This window comes from Tamandua tetradactyla, chromosome 1 (genome assembly GCF_023851605.1).
Source record: "Tamandua tetradactyla isolate mTamTet1 chromosome 1, mTamTet1.pri, whole genome shotgun sequence".
Taxonomy (NCBI): Eukaryota; Metazoa; Chordata; class Mammalia; order Pilosa; family Myrmecophagidae; genus Tamandua; species Tamandua tetradactyla.
In genome coordinates, this window is record NC_135327.1 from 222,702,762 (window position 1) to 222,727,191 (window position 24,430).

General features: G+C 37.3%; 2 protein-coding genes across 6 annotated transcripts in view; one reads left to right on the top strand and one right to left on the bottom strand.

The window, feature by feature from the left end:
* The window catches only part of ANKRD26 (ankyrin repeat domain containing 26), a 1,272,391-nt gene that overhangs the window by 314,254 nt on the left and 933,707 nt on the right, over window positions 1–24,430 (bottom strand). The gene's annotated exons all lie outside the window — the stretch shown is intronic.
* Window positions 1–24,430, top strand: part of MPP7 (MAGUK p55 scaffold protein 7) — a 240,271-nt gene that overhangs the window by 132,349 nt on the left and 83,492 nt on the right. For all 5 annotated transcript variants that reach the window (XM_077152940.1, XM_077152969.1, XM_077152947.1 and 2 more), the window contains 2 exons: window positions 16,234–16,311; window positions 18,807–18,887. In XM_077152940.1, coding sequence (XP_077009055.1) covers window positions 16,234–16,311; window positions 18,807–18,887 — 159 coding nt within the window. The remainder of the gene's footprint in view (window positions 1–16,233; window positions 16,312–18,806; window positions 18,888–24,430) is intronic.

Below are 24,430 nucleotides of genomic sequence, written 5' to 3' on the forward strand. Positions count from 1 at the left end.
ATTTCTGTAAACATAGAATGCTTTTTGTTATCGACTCGGAGTAAATATCTGTGGCCTGTGCTGCAGTCTGCTCCCCTAAGCTTTCTAAACTTGTGCCCTGCTTTATTTTTTTATTGCTGCCGTAACAGGTTGCTAAGCTTAGCAGCTTAACACGACACCGGTTTATTTTCTTATAAACCTGGAGGTTGGAGGTCTTGCCGCTGCTCCCCCCATTCTTCCTTGTAGCAACATGGGACTCGGCCTCCACCCGCTATAAGCAGCCAAACCCCGAGTTCTTTTTCTTCTACCTGGTTTATTTTGGGGGCAAATGTTTGAGTATGTGCCAAGTATCTTGTACTCTTCCACCTCTGGGCATAGAGGGATGAACATGTTTCTTTTCTCATAGACCTTATGCTGAAGAAGTAACACACTTAAGATAACTTCTGAGCGCAAGAAGTGCTATGAAAGAAATAAAACAGGATACTGTGAGAAGCAGGGCTACGTGATGAGAGGAGCCTCTCCGAGGGGGTGATGTTTTAACTGCGACCTGAATGGCCAGAAGGAGCTGAGTGTGCAAAGCCCCCGGGCTGGGAGAGACTCCGGTGTGTCTAAGACAGGAAGAGCCCAGTGTGGCCGGAGTCAAGTGTGAGGGGAAGCGTTTGGGGCTAAAAGAGGCCCGATGGCAGGGAGGCCTGTGGCCGAGTGTGGCCCACCTGGAGATGTGCCGTCCTGCCCGTGTGCGCGCCCGTCTGTAGCATGGTGGGTGGGTTGTGCAGCCTGGAGAGGGCGCACCCCTGCTCTTGGCCCGCGTCCCGGTGGCTGTGGAGCCGTTGTAAACAGGACCCCTGAAGGTGGTGCTCGGTGAGGGTGCAGCCCCCCCAATCAGCATGGGTTTCATCTGGATTGCCCGAGCCCTTTATAGGCAGAGAGGAACCCTAGACAGACAGACAGACACACACACACACACACACAGAATCCACTCCAGACACACACACACACACACACACAGAATCCACTCCAGACACACACACACACACACACACACAGAATCCACTCCAGACACACACACACACACACACACAGAATCCACTCCAGACACACACACACACACACACACACAGAATCCACTCCAGACACACACACACACACACACACAATCCACTCCACACACACACACACACACCCAATCCACTCCAGACACACACACACACACACACACACACACACACACAGAATCCACTCCAGAAGTCTGAAGTGGGCAGGACTGGAAGGGAAGGGGGAAGGTGCCACCGTATGGTGGAAAGGGAAGCACCGAGGGTCGGCGGCAGCCAGCCCCAGAATGCGCAGTCTTCTGGGAGAAAGCGTCGTCTGCGGACACTTTCGTTTTAGACTTCCCCTAGCTTCATGCCAGCCCACTGTATAGCATTTGTTGTAGCAGCTAGGAAGCTAAAACGTATGGCAGAAGGGACTTTGTGGACTGGGTAAAGGAAAGGATCCCCTTCCCAGCCCATTCCTGTGGTCCTAACAGGCTCCAGGCCTTCCCTGGCCACAGGGCAACTGGCCAGCTCGGTGTGAGTGAGTGTGTGTGTGTGTGTGTGTGTGTGTGTGTGTGTGTGTGTGTGCGCGCGCGCGCGCATGCGCGCTCGCTTGAGATAGAGAGTGCACACCCACGGACGCAAGGCAGTGAATCTTTTATAAACTAATCTTGCCTCCTGTTTTCTGTTCATCAGAATCAACTCAGTAGGTCCAGACCACCCACACCAGGAGAAAACTGAGGGGGGAGTGAATGCCGGGAGGCAGGACGTGTGGGGGCCACTTTGAAAGCAGCCTACCACAACACAATACTAATTGTTGAATGATGACTTCGCATCCTGCTCCCCATTTTTTTTCTGAACCTCTGCTTCTCTGAGTTTGGGGTTCTTTGGCTCTCTGGCAACTCCTGTCTACTTTTCTAAGCACCCCCCTTCTTTACCTGGAGTATAGCATCTAGGGGGCAGTGACAATTTGGATTTGGATTGACCTTTCCTATTATTTATCTTCAGGTTCTCTAGAAATGTTTCAGTATTTCCTGACCTTTAGATGGCGTTTTTCTCTGCTACTACCACAGACGTTTTTGTTTTGTTTTGTTTTGCTTGGGCAGGCACTGGAAATCGAACCAGGTCTCTGGCACGGCAGGTGGGAACTCTGCCACTGAGCCACCCACATTTTTAAATCTGAATATTATTTGGTCAGTTCATTGGAATTCTGAGTAGGAAAGATAATATATTTGCGGGCTCAGTTTACCCTCTTGAAACTGGAAGGTTTTGTTCTGTTTTTCAAGGTAGCTCTTCTCTCTTTTGGTGGAATTATTGATATTCCCACATGAAAAATAGGAAGCTGATTGAAAAAATATTCTTTTGCTGCTTCAGAGAGTTATCTTTGTATTCTGAGATCCAAAGCTTCCTTCATTTTGGGTTTAGTATTAAATAATACTTTGCTTTAATTAATCGGGGAAAATTTCAGAGTAGTAAAATTTGATATTAATTTAATTGCTTTATAGATTGTGAGTTTGATTTTCAGGTGCCTAAACTGTATCAGTAATAATGTGTTAATCTTTTATTATTAGAAAATGATCAGCTTTTTAAAATACCTCTTGATAGGAACCATGAGATGGTTTTAAAGCTAGTAGAAGAGCATAAAAATTTTACAACTTCGCTTCTGTAAATGCATTTTAACATATACCCATAAGAATCTATGGACTAATAAAGGGAAAAGTTGGAAAAATAAATTTCTCATAATATTGGAATATTTCCAATTTACTGGCAATAAATTGCTAATATATTAACTTATAGTTTAGAAGCCTTAGGATGTTTAGTTTTGAGGTCGTAAGAAAATTTGTTTTGGAACAAGATTAAAAGGGTTAGGTTTGGTTTAAATTTCTACTGCCCACCCAGGACCATCTTCCTTTAAAAAGAGCCCTTGCAGGTTTTTGTTTCTTACTGACCAAGAAGTGTATTTGATTATTTGCATCTATAAAACCTCAGGTGTAACAGCAGCTTTGTTTTTTTTTTTCTATTAAAAGAATACACAGTGCAAAATGTTTTTCATAGAAAGATAAGCATTTTAGGTACCTCTGCCAAGAATCAGAGGGGACTGTTACTTTATATAAAACTTAGAGAGGAACGGTACGGATACCATTTCTTTAGGTATGCCACAATATATGAGTACATTGAAATATTCTAGCTGTGATGGAAGTAGGTACAAGCAAGTAAGTTTTTATCTTATTATACACAGCAGAAACATAGAATAGCATTTTAGAAAAGATAAAAATATACGCAAATAAAAATGAAGATGAAAAATGTATGTAAATATGTGAAAGAAAGGACAGTTTTGAAATGGCACAATAAAAAAAAAAAAAGATGACAATAGCAGTGCTGGGCGGAGGCAAAAGGTACTTGGTGAGGGGTTCCCCTTATAAATAGTTTGGGTTAACTGCACTCACAGCTGCATCACTGGGCCACTGAGAGGCACCAAAGGCAGAACGGAAAAGGTGTGAAACATTAAGGCACCCAGCAAACTTAAGTTCCACGAAATGCTAAAACCTGTTCTGTGTCTCTGTTTAATTCTTCGAAAGTGTACTAGTCTTTTTCTTAAAGCTTCTTGTCAACACTTTTCAGACCTCACACTTGTGTTCTCAGGATAGAGTTCTGTTCTGAGAATAAGGATAATTCCTCACCTGGACTGGTGTGGTTCAGGTACAAGTATTAATATTCTTATACTAAAGTCAAATGTCCACTGTAAATTTTGTGGCTCCAAAGACATGCTAGATTTCCTTTCACTTATTGCATTCATGTATCCAGAGTTTGTACCAAGGTGGTCCTCAAAGTATGATCTGTGGATCCCTGAGGGTCTCTGAGACTATTTAGGGATTTTTTGTTTTTGAGGGGTCAGCTGCCTGCAAGGTCAGAATTATTTTCATAATAATATTATGATGTTATTTACCTTTTTCATATAGGGCTGACATTTGCACTGATGGTGAAAAGCATCTTAGCACAAAATGCTGCATTACCAATTGGGTGGCCTTTGTGTTTTGTTTTTTTTTAAAATTTATTTATTAATTAAAAAAATTAAGAAACCAAATAAAACATCAACATAGATAATCAGTAATTCACAATATCATCACTTAGTTGCATATTCATCATTTCTTAGAACATTTGCATTAATTCAGAAAAAGAAATAAAAAGACAATAGAAAAAGAAATAAAACGAACACAGGAAAGAAAAAACAAAAGATCATACCTACCATACCCCTTTCCCCTCGCTTTCATTGATCACTAGCATTTCAAACTAAATTTATTTTAGCATTTGTTCCCCCTATTATTCATTTTTATTCCATATGTTCCACTCGTTTATTGACAAGGTAGATGAAAGGAGCATCAGGCACAAGGTTTGCACAATCACACAGTCACATTGTGACAGCTGTATCATTATTCAATCTTCTTCCAGAAACATGGCTACTGGAACACAGCTCTACATTTTCAGGCAGTTCCCTCCAGCCTCTCCATTACATCTTGAATAACAAGATGATATCTACTTGATGTGTAATAATAACCTCCGGGATAACCTCTCGACTCTGTTTGGAATCTCTCAGCCATTGACACTTGGTCTCATTTCCCTCTTCCCTCTTTTGGTTGAGAAGGTTTTCTCAATCCCTTGATGCTAAGTCTCAGCTCATTCTAGGGTTTTTCTCAATCCCTTGATGCTGAGTCTCCGTTCGTTCCAAGATCTCTGTCCCACGTTGCCAGGAAGGTCCACACCCCTGGGAGTCATGTCCCACGCAGAGAGGGGGAGGGTGGTGAGACTGCTCATCATATTGGCTGGAGAGAGAGGCCACATCTGAGCGACAAAAGAGGTTCTCTTGGGGGTGACTCTTAGGTCTAATTTTAAGTAGACTTGACCTATCCTTCGTGGCCTTTGTGTTTTTTTTTGCCATGCATTCACATTAAAAAAAAAAAAAAGCCAGTTTGCTTCAGAATGTGCTGATGAAGCAGTAAAAGTTAATTGTATTAAATCTTAATCATTGCTTGCATGCCCTTTACTGTTGAGCCTTATTAATATGGGATCAATGACAAGTCCCCAGAAAGCACTTAGTTGCATACCAAAGTTAAGGTTGTCCCTAGGGAAAGCAGTTGTGAGATTGATTTGTGAACTAAGCAAGCTGCTTTTTTCATGGGACGCCTCTTTTTCTTTAAAGAATGACTGGCTTAAAAGCTATGTTCATTCTCAGATGATCAAAGGGAGTCTGCCACTTCAAAGAAAACAACAAACAACATTTGCTGCCAGCGGTAAATTTTGAGCTCTTGAGCAAATTTTAGAAGTTGTGGAAAATGTATCTGCCACCGTAAAGTTGCCAGCTCCCATCACTTAAAGGCCTCTCTGATGAGATCGGTGCTGATATTAACAAATGCATATTTGTTGTATTTTAAATACATATTTAAAATATGTCGTGAAATGTGTCAACATTCAATAAATCTACACAACATTGTGGAGCGATATTTTCCACGTGGCCAATGAGTGATATTACAGATTCTCACAAGGGTATAAGAGCCATGCGGAGCACAAGAGAGAGCAATGAATTTACTGTAATAGTTGAAAGTCTCAGTGATTTGCCTTCAGAGTCCACATTGCAACTCACCTTTAAGGAACTACCACCTATAGAGTTTTGCTGTAGCATCAACAGATATCCTCCATTAGCTAAAAGGACTATTAAATTGCTCTTCCCTCTACTAACTCCGGGTCTGTGTGAGGCCTGATTTATTCTTCAACCAAAGCAACATATCCCACCCAACTCATCAAGTGCAGAAGCTGATGAGAAATTTCAGCTGTTCTCTTTACAGCCAGACATTAAAGCTATTTCCAAATTTGTAAAATAATGTCACTCTTCTTTCTAAAATTTTGGTCTGGAAAATATAGTTCTTTTTCATAAAACGCTGTTTTAACCTTTATTATTTGTATTTTAAATGAATTAATAAACAGAAACCAAATTTCTTAGTTTTCATTATGTTGTAAATATCAGTAGGTTTATATCCACATAAACAAAAGCTCTTTGAGATCCTCAGTGAATTTTATGGGTTCTGAGACCACAAAAGTTTGAGAACCTTTGGTATAGACTATTCTTGTCAGCAAATTGAGAAAATAGCTCATTTCAAGTAAGAGGCATTTTAATATTTCTTCAATCACTGCACTAAGCTGTGCTAACAATGAAAGCATCGTTTCTTTCTCGTAACAAAAATTTCTGGCAAAATCTGCAACTTCCAAGAGATTTCCACTTATTCCAGTTTGAGGCTCCCTTGTTATATCTGATTTAAAGCTCTCCTTTTCCCTTGGGAAACTTGGGGAAAAGTGGCTTGCAGTGAAACCCTGCAGGGCACGGTTGTGCAGGTGTAGAGGCTCATCTGAACTTCCACGAGCACTGGCAAGCCCCCTCCCACCCCTTCCCTTGTGCAGTGGCAAGCCATCGAAGGGTTTAAATAAGGAAGTGACAACCAATTTTTGATTGCCAGATATTTCTACCGTGAATGAAATCTGGCTCCTGTCCAGCACTCTTCCCATAGAGTCACCTTGGCGCCCACTGCACATTCCCCTGCCAACCAAGTTCAGCTCAAGTTATGTGAATTTCCTCATCAACTTCAAGAGAATTTGGTGTTCTTCAATTTCTATAGGAAGATGATAATTCCTGGCACTGACACACGTAGTTTTTTACGTCTTTGAAGACATTCTGATGGTCGCTCTTTGCTTCTAAGAAGAACCTTTCCATCTCTCTAGCTATTAGACTTTTCCCTGTCTGTGGATTCCGTTTTTCATTAGCCCCAAAGATAAAACTTTTTTCTTTGGGGATAGAGCAACTACAGTTATGGCTGCTCAGGGTAGTTCTTCCTTACATACATTAATAAACACTAAGATCTGGGTTTTTCATCAAAAACTTTGTTCAGCCTGGAAATCTCATTGTGATTTTCTCTGCTTGATCTTGCACCCTTCTCCATCTGCCACTTGCTTGGTCAGAATTTGTGTCTGCCTTGTCTGTGTCTGTCCAGGCTCCCGTAACCCTGCTGCCACTGCCTTGGCTCAGGTCCCCTTCTCTTTTACTTGGATTTATTTTGAAGAGCTATCAAGGCTGGGGATAGTTAATCTCTAGTTCCAAGAAATGCAGATTTTCTCTACTTGTGCATGGGCAGTACTGATTCTACTTAGAATTTTCATCTTTCGGTCTCGATGACATCGAATATATGTGTACTGTGATGTAGCCAAGGCAGTTCTTTCCCTGGAATACAAGTGGAAGGTAGAGAGGAAATCCAAACATAAACTGTCATTTACTGAGGGTTTTCTATTTTCCATGTATAGTGCAATGCCCCTTTAATGGCAACTTTAATTCTCACGGTAACCCTATGTACTAGTTACTATTATTCCATTTTAAATAAAGTGGTAACTTAAACTTAGGAAGTTAAATAAGTTGCCTAGTGGCAAGTAAGGGGTAGAACTGGGAACTGATGTTCGAACTCAGATCCATTTGCCATCAAGGCTCTTCATGACACTTTATTTTTAAAAACCATGAAAATGTTAAAACAGGTCATGTTTATTTTTCTTTGTCCTTGTCCTTTTCTCCATGTGGATAGCAATAAAATCCTTAAAACATAATGGTCCTAGGGTGGGCCACGGTGGCTCAGCAGGCAGGAATGCTTGCCTGCGATGCCAGAGGACCCAGGTTCGATTCCCGGTGCCTGCCCATGTTAAAAAAAAAAAAACATAATGGTCCTAGATGCTTTGCTAGGGGTAGAAAGGAAAACAATAGCTGGGAAGAGAATACATCATATTTCACAACTGGGCTTGAGATAGAGTCAGTGTGGAAGCTACTGGAAGGAAATGGGAGCCACCCAGTCTCTGGGTTTGCTGCAAAACAAAACAAAACAACAAAAAAGAAAAGCCTGCGGAACCTGAAAAGTAACCTTGTGCTTTGCAGGGACAAATTCCCTTGGTGTTTTCTATCACTAGAGTAGTATCCTCTTAAATGGTTTCCTGTTTCCAGTCTTAGCACCCTCGAACCATCCTCCCAACCCAGCTACCAAGTACACAACCAAAATGGTGTGTGCCTTTTGGAAACACAAGTCATACCTGCCCTGTTTCTTCTTTAATGGCCTTTTATGTTTTACTGGATAAGTCCAAGGCTCTTAGCGTGACTCTCCCATCTGTACTTGGGAACCTAGAAGGACAGTTCTTAACCCTGCTTGAGGTCATAGACCCCCTTTGAGTTTTGTGAGAATTTTGGATTACTTTCCTGGGAAAGTGCATGGAAACAACCTTGCGCACAGTTTCCAGGAGGCCATGGATGTTCTGAAAGCTCTTCATGGTCTCCAACCCATAGAACCTAGATATGCAACTTGCCACTTTTCAAGACAGCTCATTCCATCTTTTATTGCTAAAGGATTTTATTATAAAGCTGCAATTATAGTGTTCATTAAAATGTAAACTAGAAACAAGGCTATGACACAATCGAGTACTATTTGTGCATTGAAACCTTTCAGAGTTCCATGACGCCAGATCAACATCCACCACCACTCTGATCAAAATTGAACAGTTTGCAGTTCTCCAGTGATTATTGAAGTAGAGATTTTTTTAAATGGCAAAGCTGATTCTTGGGCTTTGAGGGGGAGTGAAAGATGTATGTACACATACTAGATTGTTTCAAAATGGGGCAGATGGCACATTTCTAGATTGGAGAATTCTTCAAGCACATTTTTTTGTTGAGTCTCTGAAATACTCTAAAGTGTTTAATGCCCTGGCTACTTTCTCCAGAATATTGTTCTGGGAACTACGGAAATCTGATCTGTGGAGAAGGTTCTGGGAAGTGGTTTCAAACAGAATCACTACATTTTCCATCAAAGCAAAAAGGTTGATAGTTTGTTGCTTTTTTATAAATTAACTTAAGCCAAAATTCGATGGGATGCTTATAGCCACGTCCCTTTTAAGAATGATCCATGTGTGTAGAGATGTTGCAAACACCTCAGCCTGAGCTGAAGGCAAATTGCCAGTTGTTCCTGGTGGTTTCCCATGGAAAAGCTTTTATTTTTTTACCTTTTCCAGCTTTGTAGCCTGAGCAAAGTTACAGCCTCAAAACTTTATTTTTAAACCATGCTTATGAGCACAAGTGTATGCATAATTTCCTTGTAATATAGAGGAGAGTCAAAAAACAAAAGTATTCTAAGGATCCCGGTTTTAACCCTGAAAAAGTAATTCCAAATTCGATGAACTGTTATTTTCAATTTACAAGAAATACACCGAGCAGTCGAAACAAATGAACATGACTCTTGCAAATCTCACATCCAAAAGAATATAACTCTGAAAGCCTAAATCTAAACATACCTAAAATCCCTTCCTTTAAAAGTAAAGTGTGAGGTTTTTTTCCCTTTTACAATAAAGAAGCTCAGTGATACTGCACAAGAATTGAATGCTGCATTGTTAGAAGGCAGAATTAATTTACTTCAAATAATCAACTCAGACTTCTAGTTCCCTCACTCAGCACCTAGGCATTCTGAGCAAAGATTAAAGAATTCACAGGAGAATCACTTTATAACATTAGGATTGAGAATGTTTTCTTAAGGAACAAAATACTCACCTGTAAAGAAAAAGTTAGATATAATTGGCTACGTTAAAATAACTTCTGTTTGCCTAGGGTAGGGTAAACAGCTTACAAATAGTCCAAAAAATGTGATGGTTTAGGTACAATGAATTGTGTTTCCCACCTAGTGACTGTTCAGGGAGGTTATGCCATATCGACATGTACCCCTCAGAAGGTTATCTGGGGACCCCAAACCTTTCCTTTTGGTGGTCCTGCCATCTCCTAGGGCTTGGTGGTCCCCTGTATCCAGAGTGCGAAGATAACAACCTGGTTTCTTAAAGGCCTCAGCCTTGAAGTGTCGTTCAGCCCTTTCACTTACGTTTCACGGTTGAGACTAATCACTTGGGTTGTCCTCATTGCAGGGAGAGTGGAGAAGCCTGGCTTTTGTAGTAGGTGCAGTCCTCAGCTGGGAAGCCACTTTCCAGCTACAGTTCACTTACCAAGGAAGGGGAGAATTGAGATTGGGCAGCAGCTGATTGTCTCTGCCTCAGAAACAGTATGAAAAGAAAAGCCATGGATTGGAGAGGAGATATACATTAAAACCATAACAAGAGTTCATCTACTATCTATCTGATTGGCAAAAAAGTCAGAGAACACCAAGTGTTGGCAAGACCATAGGGAAATAGGCAACACTTAGACACTTCCAGAAATCCACCCTAATGCAGAAGGAGGCATGTGAAAGGATGCTCAATAGCAAAAGGGTGGAAGCAACCATATTGTTCCTCAAAGATGGATAAATAAACTGCTGTTATTAATACTATAAACTATAATTTAACTGTTGAAATGAAAGAACTAGACCTACAGGTTTCGACCGGGATATATCAATGTAATGTTGAGTGAAAACCCTAGTTGTAAAGGAAACAGTGCCATTTATTTAAAAATGAATAATAGCATGTGTTGTTTATAGATATAGATATGCTTTAAAAGATGAAATAATGCATGGAAATAATATCCAACAATTTCAATAGAGTGTTTTCTTCTTGGAAGAGCGAGAAGAGCAGGGGGTGGACGGATGGAGCTTTAGCCATAAGAATTATGATTAATTTTATAAGTTAGGTAAAATATCAGATTAACGTCTGAGTTAAAGAATTTTTATCATATTTTCTTTACTTCTTAAAATGTTCAAGGTGTTTAAAAATGGAGCATCAATAAATAAAACTTCTCAAAAAATTCAAAGTTAAAAAATGGTGCACTATATACCATGACTAAGAAGGAAAAAATAAAACCTACGTGAAAACAACTTCTGGCATTCGTTATCATTAGAAAGGGAGGCAGAGATCAAAAGAGGGAAAGTAAAGTATTTTGCTTCTGATTTTATGCTTGACTACATGTTCAGTACTTTATTGTCTTTCCACCACTTGACACACAGGTGGCCTGAGCACTCTTCTTATCTCTTCCACAGGTTACGCTTTTAACTGGAAAGGTTAAAATCACTTACACTCCCGCCATAGTTATTTTGTTTTTGAGTCAATTCTGAATATCTTTCTTTTGGAATGAGTGTTTTTGGTTTTATTTTTCTTTTAGTTACTATTTTGTGAACTAACAAAATTCAGATTAGTTTTCCAATCATTTGTATGTTGCACACGACATAAGTTTTATGTAGGGTTGGATTACATAAAGAAGGAATGAATTAATAAAAATAAAACAGAAAATGATAAATTAGAAGAAAATGGTAAAATTTATTTAAAAGCTTGTCCTTTGAAAATACCAGCTTTTCAGTATTAGTTAATGAATCAGTATTAGTTAATGAAAGGAGCAAGGGTGAAAATTGATAAAGTACAAATACACCAAATAAGAAATGTAATGGAGAAAAAAATAGTTAACAAGAAATTTAAAGACTCCTGAAAGACTACAATGCTTAAGTAGGTTCAGACAAAATTTTTAAAAGCCAGATAAAATGAATAATTTTCTAGGAATATTATTTTCTGAAACTGACATCAGACGAGATAGACAAATTGCCATAAGCAAATCGGAAGAAATAAAGAAAGTTGGGGACTAAAGCAACCCTCTAAAATATGTCAGACCCAGTTGCTTTCACAGGGCAGTGTTGTCAGGTATTTAAAGAAGACATCATTCCAGCAGTAGGCAGATGTTCTCAGAGCATACAAAAGGTAAACTTTCAGGTTAAAAAATATATATATATAACACTGAGACTAAAACCTAATGAAGACAGGACCAAAAGGCAAAAGCCACTCCTACTTATGAATATTGGTGCAAAAGTTCTAAATAAAATATTAACCAGTGGAATTCCACAGCACATTAAAAGAATAACACATCATAGCCAAGTGAGATTCATTTTGGGAATGTAAGGGGGTTCAATATTTGAAAGTTTATAAATACGATTCACCATATTATCTGGTCAAGGAGGAAAAACAGTAACTTTGCAGATACTGAAAAGACAGTAACATTGGACATTCATTCTTTTGAAAATTTCTAATGAATTAGGATCCATGGGTACTGATTTCACATGACAGCATAAAATTCATGGCAGTATAAAGCCACCATCATATATCACATTAAAGACAGGAACAAAGCAGGGGTGTCAGCTCTCACCCAGTTTTATTATTTTTTTGGTATTGTTGGCCAAGAATATTAGTCAAACTTATATTATGGTATAAGTTTGAAAAGGAGGATGGAGTTAGCACTATTGCATAATCTGCTCTGTGTTTGCTCTTTTGTTATTTGGTTTAAAAGTTTTTCTTCTTTTCCCTTTTTTTTTCTCTCTTGAGCCACCTTCTGAGATTTTATCCTGTTGAAGAAAGAATAAAATTATTGTCCTTGAATTATTGTCATTTTGAAAAAGAGGGTTCCAGCTCTTGCAATACTTAAAAAAATTATTCTGGAACAGCTCATTACAGCATAGTTTGTAATCTCCTGTTCTCCTTGGCTGTGATTGTGTTCTGTGGCTGTTCTTTTTAATATTCAGACTCCCCACCTTGACCCATTCCCCCTTTTGAGTAGAGCAGATAGTTTTTTTTGAGTGTGTGTTGGGGGGGGATACTAATTCTAGATACAACATATTAGAGGTGCAAACTTTCTGATGCCAATTACTATGTTCAGTACTTTTTATAATCTTAATAGAAACTAAAAAAAAAGATAACATCTTTAGCTTAATATAATTCAGGTAGCCATGGTTGAGTTTTTTCCATTTAAAAGCAAATGGTTGGGCGGTGTGACAGTGGCTCAGTGACAGAATTCTCACCTGCCAAGTTCGATTTCCAGTCTCAAACCATGTTTAAAAAAAAAAAGGCAAATGATTGCATTGGGACCAGTTAGGACATCCATTTAAAAAAATGTCCATTATATTTGTCCTAAAATTAATTATTGGCACCAGATTCCCTTACTAACATTAATTGTATATAAATGAAGGTAGCTTACAGCTTTCCTATCTAGCTGCCACATATAGAAGTTTATATTTTAGCTGACTTTTTTCTTTTTTTTTTTACATGGGCAGGCACCGGGAATCGAACCCGGGTCCTTGGGCATGGCAGGCAAGCACTCTTACCTGCTGAGTCACCGTGGCCCGCCCTCCTTAACTGACTTTTTTCTGATTGCAAATGTAATTATAGAAAAGAAATCCTTATGGGACAATACTTACACACAACTCATTTAATGGAGCATAATGTACATAATTTTTTAAATGTTTTTTCTTTAAAGAATTCTGTTCATTATTTTTAACAGTCTTACTTTTGAAAAATTGTATACTTTTCTCTCATATGAAATTAATTTAATCATAGTCTCCTGTTCTCTCCAAACTCCTTTATACCCAACTCCTTTCCTCCCTCAACTCTGTCCCTTCTTCTACTGCTCTTCTTGTTCAGGGGAGAAAAACAAAGTAAAAACTTTATACTGTTATCACATAATTGAATCTGCAAAAGGAAATGTTTTGCCAAAATTCATGAGATTTTACATGTTTAGCATTTGCTTTGATATTTAGTAATAGATACCAGTTTACCTTATTGATGATTAAGTCATGGCAAGTTATTTATTGGTCTATTGGATTCCAAAATGTTCCCACTCAAGAAAATTTGCCCTAAAAATTCCCACTACAAAACCTATATCAGAGTGAATTTTTCTGGGTTATCCAGGGAAATTACAGTGTATAAAGGTCTCTTGTATTGTCCAATATGGATGCCACTAGCCATGTGTGGATATTTGCATTTTAATGAATTAAAATTAAATAAAATAAAAAACTTAGTACATCAGGTACACTAGCTACTGCTGAAATTCTCAATAGCTACACCTGGCTAATGGCTACCCTACTGGACAGTGCAGATATAGCACTTTCCATCATCACAGAAAATTCTATTTAGCCTTGGAATGGAGTTTATATATGTCACCTCTGTGCTCCATTAGAATTTAAAAGTCATTTTGGTGTATCATTTTCTTCCCTGAATATTATGCATTAATAAAAAGCATAACTTGTCTCAACGTCTTTTGGAATTGTGGACAAATAAAAATTTTACAATAATATTTACTTTTCTGCTAACTGTGTTTTTACAGTTATGTAGTAAAGCAAAACACATACTAACTACAGGATAGACAGCATTTTGAAATTTTAAGAAAAACCTTAAAAAAAATTCTCGATGTAGTGCAAAATCCAGCAGGGTGGTAGGGCTGGGGTGGCTAGTGTGTGGCTTAGTGAGGATCTAGAGAAGATGGAGATGGAAAAAGCAAAATAAGTTGAAAAATAATGTCCACTTGGCACATTATTTTAAGTAATAATTATAGTATTAATATGAAGTAATCTAGAGAAATTAGTAAACACAGGAAAGGAGAAATAAGGGGGAGGAACACTGAAAACCGTGATCAGCATTGGTCATGTATCTGTTCAGACTAACTCTGTGCCTTGTAGTTGGATCCTTTCCATTCAGCATTGAATGAAGTCAGCAAAGAATGCAGAGAATTAGTCTAAGAGGCAGGAAGGTGTGTGATTAAGAGCCCCATTGCCCACTCACGTGGCCTGAGTTTTAGATCCCAGCTCTGCCATTTCTAACAATGGAACCAAAGCAAGTTATTTATCACATGTGCATCTATTTACCTATAAAATGAGTATTACAAATTAAGACCGGGTGCTTATAAATTATTTTTAAAGAAAATTCAGGCACATGGTAAGTCCCCAATAAATGTAAGCTTCTATTATTATAGAAGCGTAAAAAAATAGTTGTAATAAAATTAGATGAACTCAATGATAGGGTAAGTTCGGTATTCTGTGACAGCATATGTATGTCAAGGTGACATAATTATTGTTATTATTTAAGTGAAATTAATTTGGTCCTCAGGATGTTTGGGTTTTGTTTTCAATTATATTTTAACAGTTTCTCAAGTCAAATCTTACTCATATTATAGCTTGTATTATTTAAAATTTGTTTATTCCTCCAATGTGATAAATGTTTAAAGGTTCCAATATGTTAAGGAAAAATGTTGCCCAGATTATCCTGGTAATATCATCATAAGTGTCAGAATTCTTTCCTGATGCTTTTGCATTATGTACCAGGTTGCCAAAAAGGTAATAGGATCCTCTCGTAGCAGTAGCATCTGGCTAATCAAAATAAAATCTATCTTCCAGACTCTTTACAAGAGAGTGTGGTTGGCTTTGAGCATAATTAAAGAAGGTATTACTTGATACTTATTAAAAACAGGAAATTGTGAGGTGCAACTGGTTTTCAAATATAGAGGGGAACAGTTTTCTTCAGCTCTAAGACAGGAGAGGATGAAATAGGTTTCCAAGTGTAAAATTTTAAGTGTCCTGGTTTTAAGTGTCTAAAATAGCTTAGCTGCTGAGAGTTTCGGTTTGTCAAAGCAGCTTTCATTTCTTAACTTTACAGTACCGGATTTTTAAGCACCTCAGTTTGTCTTGCTTTTGTGTTTCTTGGGTACTGATGATGGGGAATGAAGAACCAAATTATTTTTTTATTTACTAATATATCATTTTACTTGATTTACAATATAATTTTCTTACTTTCAGCTGAGTCATTATGAGAAATAGCCCTGGTTATGAGAAATCCTTTTCTTTCTTAGGAATTTGACTTTTTAAAATTTTTTTGCAGGGGGTGGGAAGGTGGGGGAAGTGTACAATTTGGAAAAAATTTAAAAAAGAATAAGCAAAAGGAACAGCGTGCTTGCTGAGGTTTTGTGGAGTGTGGACACTCGGATGGCTCACAGGCCAGCTACCCACTCTTGACGCTTATTACATCCTAGCCAGTGGCTCCCGCTTAGGGCTTCGCTTTGATCACCATCTGTGTTTTTAGTAGTAATATAAGTTGCAACTGATACTTGAAGCTTTGAAGCAATATATATAGAAATAATGGATTTTATTAAATTAACATGTTTATTTGGGGGGAAAATAAGAATTCCATTTTTATATGGCTACTATTTGACGAGGATATATTTTTTTTCCCATTTGACTTCACGCGGTAAACTCTGGACCCTAGGTGTAGACAAATTGCACATACGTTTTTGTCATCTGTAGCTTTATATACAGGTATAACTTTTGAGTATAATGTTCAATGGAGCCATTCGGTTTGCAGATATAAAACGGACAGCTAAGTATCTCCGATGCTTGCCAGCAGGTGAGCTTATATTCCTGCGGTTTTCTTCCAGATCCACGAGAAGCTGCACTCCTACGAGCAGCAGAGCCCCGCCCCCATCCTGCAGGGCGCCGCAGCCCTGGCCGATGACGTAAGTGTGCCCGTCTCCCCGCCGGCGCGGCGGCCGGGCTCCCGCAGACTGCCCGGGGCAGGGGCATCCTCGCGCAGACACCCAGCCTGGACCCCTAGGAGTCAGCGTCCTAAGACGTTGCAAATGTTTCCAAAAGGCCTGTCAGCACCGAGCGCAGGCCGATATGATTTTGATTTTCATTCACGCTCCTGTTCTGAAAATTCGGCTCCTCGGTCCCCCCTTGTTGAGCCTTGGAAACTACGTAATAGAAACTGTAGGCTCTGACTCCGTGGGGAGAAAGATGCTGTCAGTTATTAGTGTTTGGAGACCCTCTGGAGAAATAAAGACAGATGAGACAGCTGTCTTGCTGACAGTACTAAAGAAATGACAGACACTAGTTTAGGAATGAGGCAAATGAAATACATGAAAAGACAGGATTGTGTCTTTTTTTTTTTTATAATGGATTATAAAGCAGAGTAATGATTTATAGATATTAGACCTTTCCAAATTACCTTCATGACTAAAAAATAAATTTTGGAAGTAGTTGGCACTGATGGAGGAGTTAATTTCCTGTAGCTATAATTTTATTTTAAATGTAGGGGAGGGGAACTAACTTGCTGTTTCTTACTATAACTCTCAGACTCGGCGAATTGGAGCACACCTGTCTAAATATAAAGGACACTAAGCTAAATGAGTCATGGGTTTAGGTGAAGACTGGTTTTTTTTTTTTTTTTTTTTTTTTTAGAAAGACAGAGAAGGAAGGAAGGATAGAAGGAAGGAAAAGGGAAACATCTTTAAACATTTTCTTATTTTATTATATTTTGTTTGTTTGTTTGTTTTTTACATGGGCTGGGGCCGGGAATCGAACCGGGGTCCTCCGGCATAGCAGGCAAGTACTCTTGCCCGCTGAGCCACCGCGGCCCGCCCTGAAGACTGGTTTTGATGATATCCTGCAGCTTATTTGCTGCTTTAAAATTTTTTTCCTTTGTTATGATAAACTGTAATTCAGTTTAGTAAACTATTAGAACCTTAAATATTATTTTAAAAATCAGCCATTTTCAGAAGTGGATTGTCTTCTTTAAATTTTAATTTAGAAAATAAAGCATATGTAATAAGTACCCAGATTGTGTGCTATTTGTTTAGTCTCCAGACACTTTCCCTACTATTTTTAACTATAGAAATTATAAGAATGTTTAAATGTGTGTGTTTTATGAAAAAGCTTACCTCTGCATCAAGAAATAAAAACTTTTCTTGAAATGAAGGTGAATAAAGGTATAGTTTCATTAGCAAGCTCCAGTATCACATTTTAAAATGTTTACTTGAGGGTTTGAGGAAAACATTTGTTTATAAACCAGTATAAATCAGGGCCAAACAATGTTGCATTTTCAAAACTTAAAGACAATTATGTAAATATGATAAACTTAGCATTTTATAATTCATCAAGGCAGTGTATTTAAATGTTTAAAAATATTGTGGTACATTAAGTGACTAAAGAGTGTAAAGAACCTTTTGAGTCTTTTTTTTTAAAGCTAAAAATTCTGTAAAAATTTTACCTTGCAAAAGTTAAAAGCAGTTTTCCAGAGGTATTTTTTGCCTATTAGAAACAACAGGACCAAACAGAAATTTGGTGCAATGTTTTAAGAGGGATTTATTCATAAAAATACATTTATATATTTTAAATTATATACTTGCAAATTCCATAATTCTAATCTTTTTTCTTCCAATGAAGTCTTGCTTTTTTTATGAAAATTGTATAATCCTTCCTATAGACTAAAATTGTATAGAAAAATTGTAACAGAACGATCTCTTAATGGAGAATGTGGGCAAATTCGAAGTTCCAACTTTTTCCTTACACAGAAGTAGCAGATGAGAATTCTAGGTCATCGTAGGGCACAGTCAGCATTTCTTATACCCGAGAAGTTGTTGACCTGTTATGTCATTTTGTGATTAACCTGTTTTATATTTAACAGAGTTCTTGCTCTGTGTAGGTAAACATAATAAAAGTTTCAGACCATTTCCTCTGTTAGGGGCATTCTGGTACTTTTTACCCCAGCTCTAAACAGCACAGCTACTGTGGGGTTTTGGAAACACTATGGATTTCATCACCTCATTCAGAAGCTCTTTTTCTTTTCTTTTTTTTTGTGTGTGTGTGTGTGTGTGTGTGTGCAGTGTCAAAGCTTGATCCAGTCCTTTTTACAAGTGGCCCTTTGTCTGGGTGCAGAAGACATTCATGTACATGAAGTGCTGGGGTTTGCCCTCATTGCAATAAATCAGAAAGCAACCTAGCTGATATGATATTACTTGGGTTGTACTCTACCAAAAGCCAGGCCAGGGCTGTGGCTGGCTAAGGGCCTATGAATAGCAGCAGTGATTGATAGTCTGTTTTCTTTCATGCTGCCTTCTCTTTAAACACTGGAAAGTAATAGCCTTGAACAGATAGATTTTCAGTTGTCGCACCCCGAGGAAAACAATGCTTTCACTAAATGTTCTTTATGTCAACGTCCTCTTCCTTGCAGCTGGCTGAAGAGCTTCAGAACAAGCCCTTAAACAGTGAGATCAGAGAGCTGCTGAAACTACTGGCAAAGCCCAACGTGAAGGTGAGGACACGTTGCTCCTGTAATAAATACGTTCCAGAAAGGCCACTTTTTCCTAAGAGTGTGGAAGACGTTTGTTCTGAGCATCAATTCTCAATTAAATGTATTTTCACATAGTGTACAATATTTTAATAGACTAAATCTTGTTAAAGAGAAAGAGTTGAGTTTTTTTATTATAATGTGTGACAAACAAAGGGTATTTTAATTGGGAGGCTCAGAATTTAAGTTAGTAAATGCAAGATAACTTCAAGGTTGTTTTCTTTTTAAATGAAGGTAAGTGTACAGAATACAGAAACTGCTAGTGATTTTATTTACATCCATTTTCCTTGGCCAGTTAAGAGTGTTCCAGTTTACTTGACAAAAATATCTATTTTTCTATAGGGTCATTTCAGCATTCTTCTTTCTACCCTCCCTTCCCTCCTCTCCATCCCTTGTACCTCCACCAGTTTGTGTTTCATAATACCATACCATCTTACAGAGAAGGGCAGTTTTCTGGTGTGAGATGCCAGTAAACTATTGATGGACAGATTTCAATTCTCCCCCCCCCCCCCCCACTTTGTCTTCCTAAGTTTATCACTTATTTTCCTTCAAATGTGATTTGTCTGTAGAAAGCATTTTAAAATTTTTCTGTTGGTATTCTGAAATCATTAATGCATTCAGTCTTATAAACCATACATTTTGGACTTGCAACTGCTATAATTATATGTAAAATATTGTTCTGAGTTAAAATTACATGTGGATTATACAACTAACATGATCAGTTATCTAGGATGATTTCTGTTAAGCATAAGTAGAGTGTTGAATGAAAATTTCTGCCTAGATGCAAAAATTGGTTTCTACCTTCTTTGAAAAATCTCCTGTAGAACTGTGCTATAGATGGTTTTAAATTTATATTAAAAAGGAGAGATGATGTTAAATAAAAGATGAAGTGGAAACATGTTTGGACTATAGTTTGTATAGTAAATTACTTGGAAGTAAACATAAGCAAGCACATACAGATATTACCGTAAAGGGTAAGTTACTGTGATGGCTCATATGCAGGTAACTGATTGGGTGTAGGAGGTTAATTTAAATTTTAGTCCAGAAAGAACAAGGTTCAGATTAGAGCAGAAAATTTGCTTGATATTAAAGGCAAAGTGTGTGAAAAGGTTAACATCTCAGAAAGGATAGCTTTAGAGCCAGAGATTTATATGTTCTGAAGATTACTTCCTCTGTATTTAGACTGCATATGAGAAGTAAATTTCAATGACAGTAGGTGAGGTTAGCTGGGAGAAGCCAACCCCTGCTGAGATACTATTGAGAATATTATCTTAGAGTGTACTGGAAGTTGAAGAGGAATTTTTCAGACAAGTGTTTTTGGTATTTGAGCATGTTTGAAATGGAATAGCTAGTAATAAAGAGAAAGACTGGGTGGAAATTAGTATTTGCCTCCAGAGAGAGGTATGGTTTTGGATGGTAATATAAAACTCCATTGACACAATTTTATAATTGAGGGTTACATTTATTATGGAGAAAATATTGTCTATGGATAATTTTATTTTTCATGTTTATAAAGCAGAACTACTAAAGCATGGGTGAGCAATCAGCATTGAAGATGTATTCAGGAAATACGTGTAGAAAGTAGGTAAGATTCCAGGCACACACACATACATACATAATACAGGTATATATATATATATAGAGAGAGAAATTGATTTGTTTCATGTATAGTACTGATTTATTTTAAAATATCTAATTCACCAGTTATTGCTGTCTAATAAAGGTGTTGATTTTTTAATATTTGTCTTATACCATCTTATTGAATTATCTTATTTCTTTTAATTTTCAATTGATTCTCTCTTTTTTTTTTCTGCAATGCCTAAAGTCATGTCATTGGCAGGAATACTTTTTTTCCTTTCCCGTATTTGTAGCTCTTTTCTTTTTCCTATTTGATTACCTTGGTAAGACCCACAGAGGAATATTTTCCAAGTTGTGGTAATAAAGGATGTCCATTAGTTTTTCTGTACCTCAGTGGATGCATCTCTGTTTCTGATATAACATTTTATTATGTAAAGAAAGTTTGGGCCTCTTTTTTTTTTGTGTAAATCAAGAATATGTTCTCTTTCCATAAGCAGCCTGAGGTGATCTCTGAAAATGGTTCACTATTCACTTGACCTGAAAAACCCACAAACTCATGCAAATCATGAGGTTCAAATCTTCGCATTCCCTTTAAGAACACCCAAGACACTGCTCCAGCCATCAAGGGTATGCAGATCCGAAAAGTGCCCAAGTGTCTGACAGCTGGCACTCTACGGAAGCGGTGTGTGCCGGTCCGTCGTTTGGGTGGTGTGCCCGGGCCAGACAGTGGGGCTGGACGCAGGGCTGGTGGCCCCGAAAGAGTGCTGAATTTTTGTTGCACGTGCTGAAAAATGCCAAGAGTAATGCTGAACTTAAGGGTTTAGATGTAGATTCTCTGGTCACAGAGCGGGTCTAGGTGAGCCACGCCCCTAAAACCCGCTGCAGGAGTCGGAGAGCTCAGGGTCAGATTAACCCCTACGTGTGCTCCCCTGGCCGTGGTGAGATGCTCCTTGCTGGAAAGCAGCAAATGTTCCTAAACCAGAAGAGAAGGTTGCACAGAAGAAGGAGATATTCCAGGAAACTGAAGAAACAAAAACTTATGGCTCAGGAATAAATTCATCGTAAGATAAATGCAGGGAAAAAAAAATCTGTTAAGTTTTGTCAAATGCCTTTCTCGCATGTAGTGAAGTGATTATACAAGATTTCTTTCTTTTTTTTTTATTTGTTTGCATGAATAATAATGTGCACAGATTTATATTGATAAGACATTTCTATTCTTGCAATTAAATCTTATTGGGCATGGTGTATTCTTTTTAATATGCTGGCAAGTAGGATTTGCTAATATATTATTTAGGTATTTAAAAATCCATACTGAGGCTAAAGCTATACTATTATCTTTTTGTACTTTTCAGTTAGGTTTTGTAGTCGAGTTGTGATAGCTTTGATAAACAAACTGAAAAACTTTTCATGTTTTTCTGTGTGCTAAAAATGCTATAATCAACACAGAAAGTTTTAATAGAACACTCATATAGAGCCATCTGGTCCTGGTGTCAGCTCTATAGATAGGTTCTTGATAGTTTCTTTCATAGGTGTTGGTGTAGTCAAGTTTTTAGGTTCTTGATAGTTTCTTTCATAGGTGTTGGTGTAGTCAAGTTTTCCCCTTCTTCTAGAATTGTTTTATTTCTTTATACTTTCCTTGAAAATTTAACGTTTACTAAAATTTTCAAATAAATTAGAATGGTATTGTACATTTTTCCTTTTATTTTATTATTTGATTCATACCAGAAGTTTGATCCCATTTCCCAATGCCACTAATATATAAGCTTTTTTTTTTTTTTTGGCATGTACAGGCTCTGTATATGCTTTTTTTTTCCTTCTGTGTATGCTGGAAATGGACTATTTAACTGATCTTTCAAAGGAACTGACTATTTTATTTATAAATTCTATTTTTCTATTATGTGTCTTTTATTTTTATGTCTCTGGTTTCTTTTGGTTTAAATTTTCCCCCTAGCTCCTTCAGTTTAATACTTAGTCTGTTTCACACTTGTTTACTTACAAAAGCATTTAATGGAATGTGATTTTTCTTTGATAGTTGGCCAACTTCATGAACACTGTTTTTGTTGTGTTGACATTGTCATTAATTTCCTGATAGTCTATAATGGATTTTAATAACTTCCTTATTTTAAGGGTTATTTATGTTTTTTAGGTTGTTTGGATTTTTTGTTTGATATCTGTGAATCTTAATTTGTAGTTTGTTTCAAATCGATCATAGTATAAAACTTGTTAATTTTTTTAATGTAGGAATTGCTAAAATTTTTTTGTTATTTTGATCAATTTTTGGAAATACGCCACAATTCTTGAAAAGAGTGTTTTCTTATTTATATGTGGTCTTCTATAAGGTTATATTCAAAGTTAATTAAATATACAAAATGACCACTTCAGAAACAAAATAATTATTGTAATTAAATTAATCATAATAGCTAACATTTAGTATGAAAAAGACTTTCTGCTGAGCTCTTTCTTGCATTGTCTCTTTAATTTTCATGAAACCTTCTTAAACAGATACTATTATTATCCCTGTTTTAAGGAAGAAGAAAACTATAAAACTCACAGGTTTGCATCCAGAAATTAAATTGGGGCATTTAGCAAGTTTGTGGATATTGTAAGCTATTTTCTGTTCTGTACCCAACAAGAATGCAAGTCTATCTTTCCTGTTGAGACCTGGGATGTCCTTATATATCTCTGTAATTCCAGCACACAGCACCATGCCTGGAACATTGGTGGGTGCCCAGTAAATGTTTGAATTCAGTATAAATTATTAAATGTATGGAATTGAATTATTCCATTACATAACTTTTTATCTCTCTTCATAGAAGATAAATTTGTGCATTTATGTGGCTTTTAAATATTTCCTTCATCTTCTTTAATTCATAATACTGGAAATTCATAATACCTGCTCATTTCACTGTTTAGAAATCTCTTGCTTCTGAAGACCACCAGCACTTTTCCAGTAGACCCCATTATCCTTGAGTCTTTAATGGTTAGGAAACAACTGATGTTTAACATACAAAAATTTTGTAATAATGCTTTCACTTGAAAACTGTCAAGGATATAAAGGCTATATGCAACATAAATTCATTGGCTAGTTGCCATATAAAAATAACCATCTTTTTCTTATTAATCAAGTATATTGACAAAATCCAATTTTATTGTTCAAATCATGAAGTTCAGGAGTAACAACAAAGTAAGAGGAAACTTGGGCAAAAGCATAAGTAGGAGGCATTTAGGGGCATTGGTGGGGGGATTTGTTTGAAATATAGAGAATTTGTTTCTATGGAAAGCACAAAGAATCAGTAATAAAGACAAAGAAGTTAGAATCATTCCTAGACATCATATTGCCCCATTAAATGCAAACTATCCTGTATGAGTTGTCATTTCATGGGTTACTTTTGGTAAAACAGAAGTGACAGCATCTCTGGAAACATGGTTTTATCATTTAGGAAGTTAGAGAAAATTTCAGCAGATTTTTATAGGGCAAGGAATTGAAAAGATTTTTTGTTTTGTATTTTTTCATCTTTCCAAAACATTCACTTACCAGAAATCACTCATTGCCTGAGCATGTAGCATGGATGAAACCTCATTAAAACATGCTAAAGGAAAACTCTAAGTTCCCTTCTGGAGGAATAAATCAATGTAACTCATCCTTATGAGCTGGACACGTAATTCTGTGGACTTGACAGATAGCTAGACTGTAGATTTGACTCCAGGCGGTCCAAGGCAATGAGAGCTGTGAGCCTGATGAGTTACAGGGCCCAGTGTTCAATTTCCTGCAGATTCTTTTAAGCAACAGGTAAACCCATCAGTTGGGATGGTGGTTATAGCATATGGAAACACAATGTTCATTTAGGTGTTACTTTTTGAAAAGGAGAGTCTGTATATTGAAGAATAAAATCACAGTTAAAACAGGAAAATGAAATATGCTTTTAGTT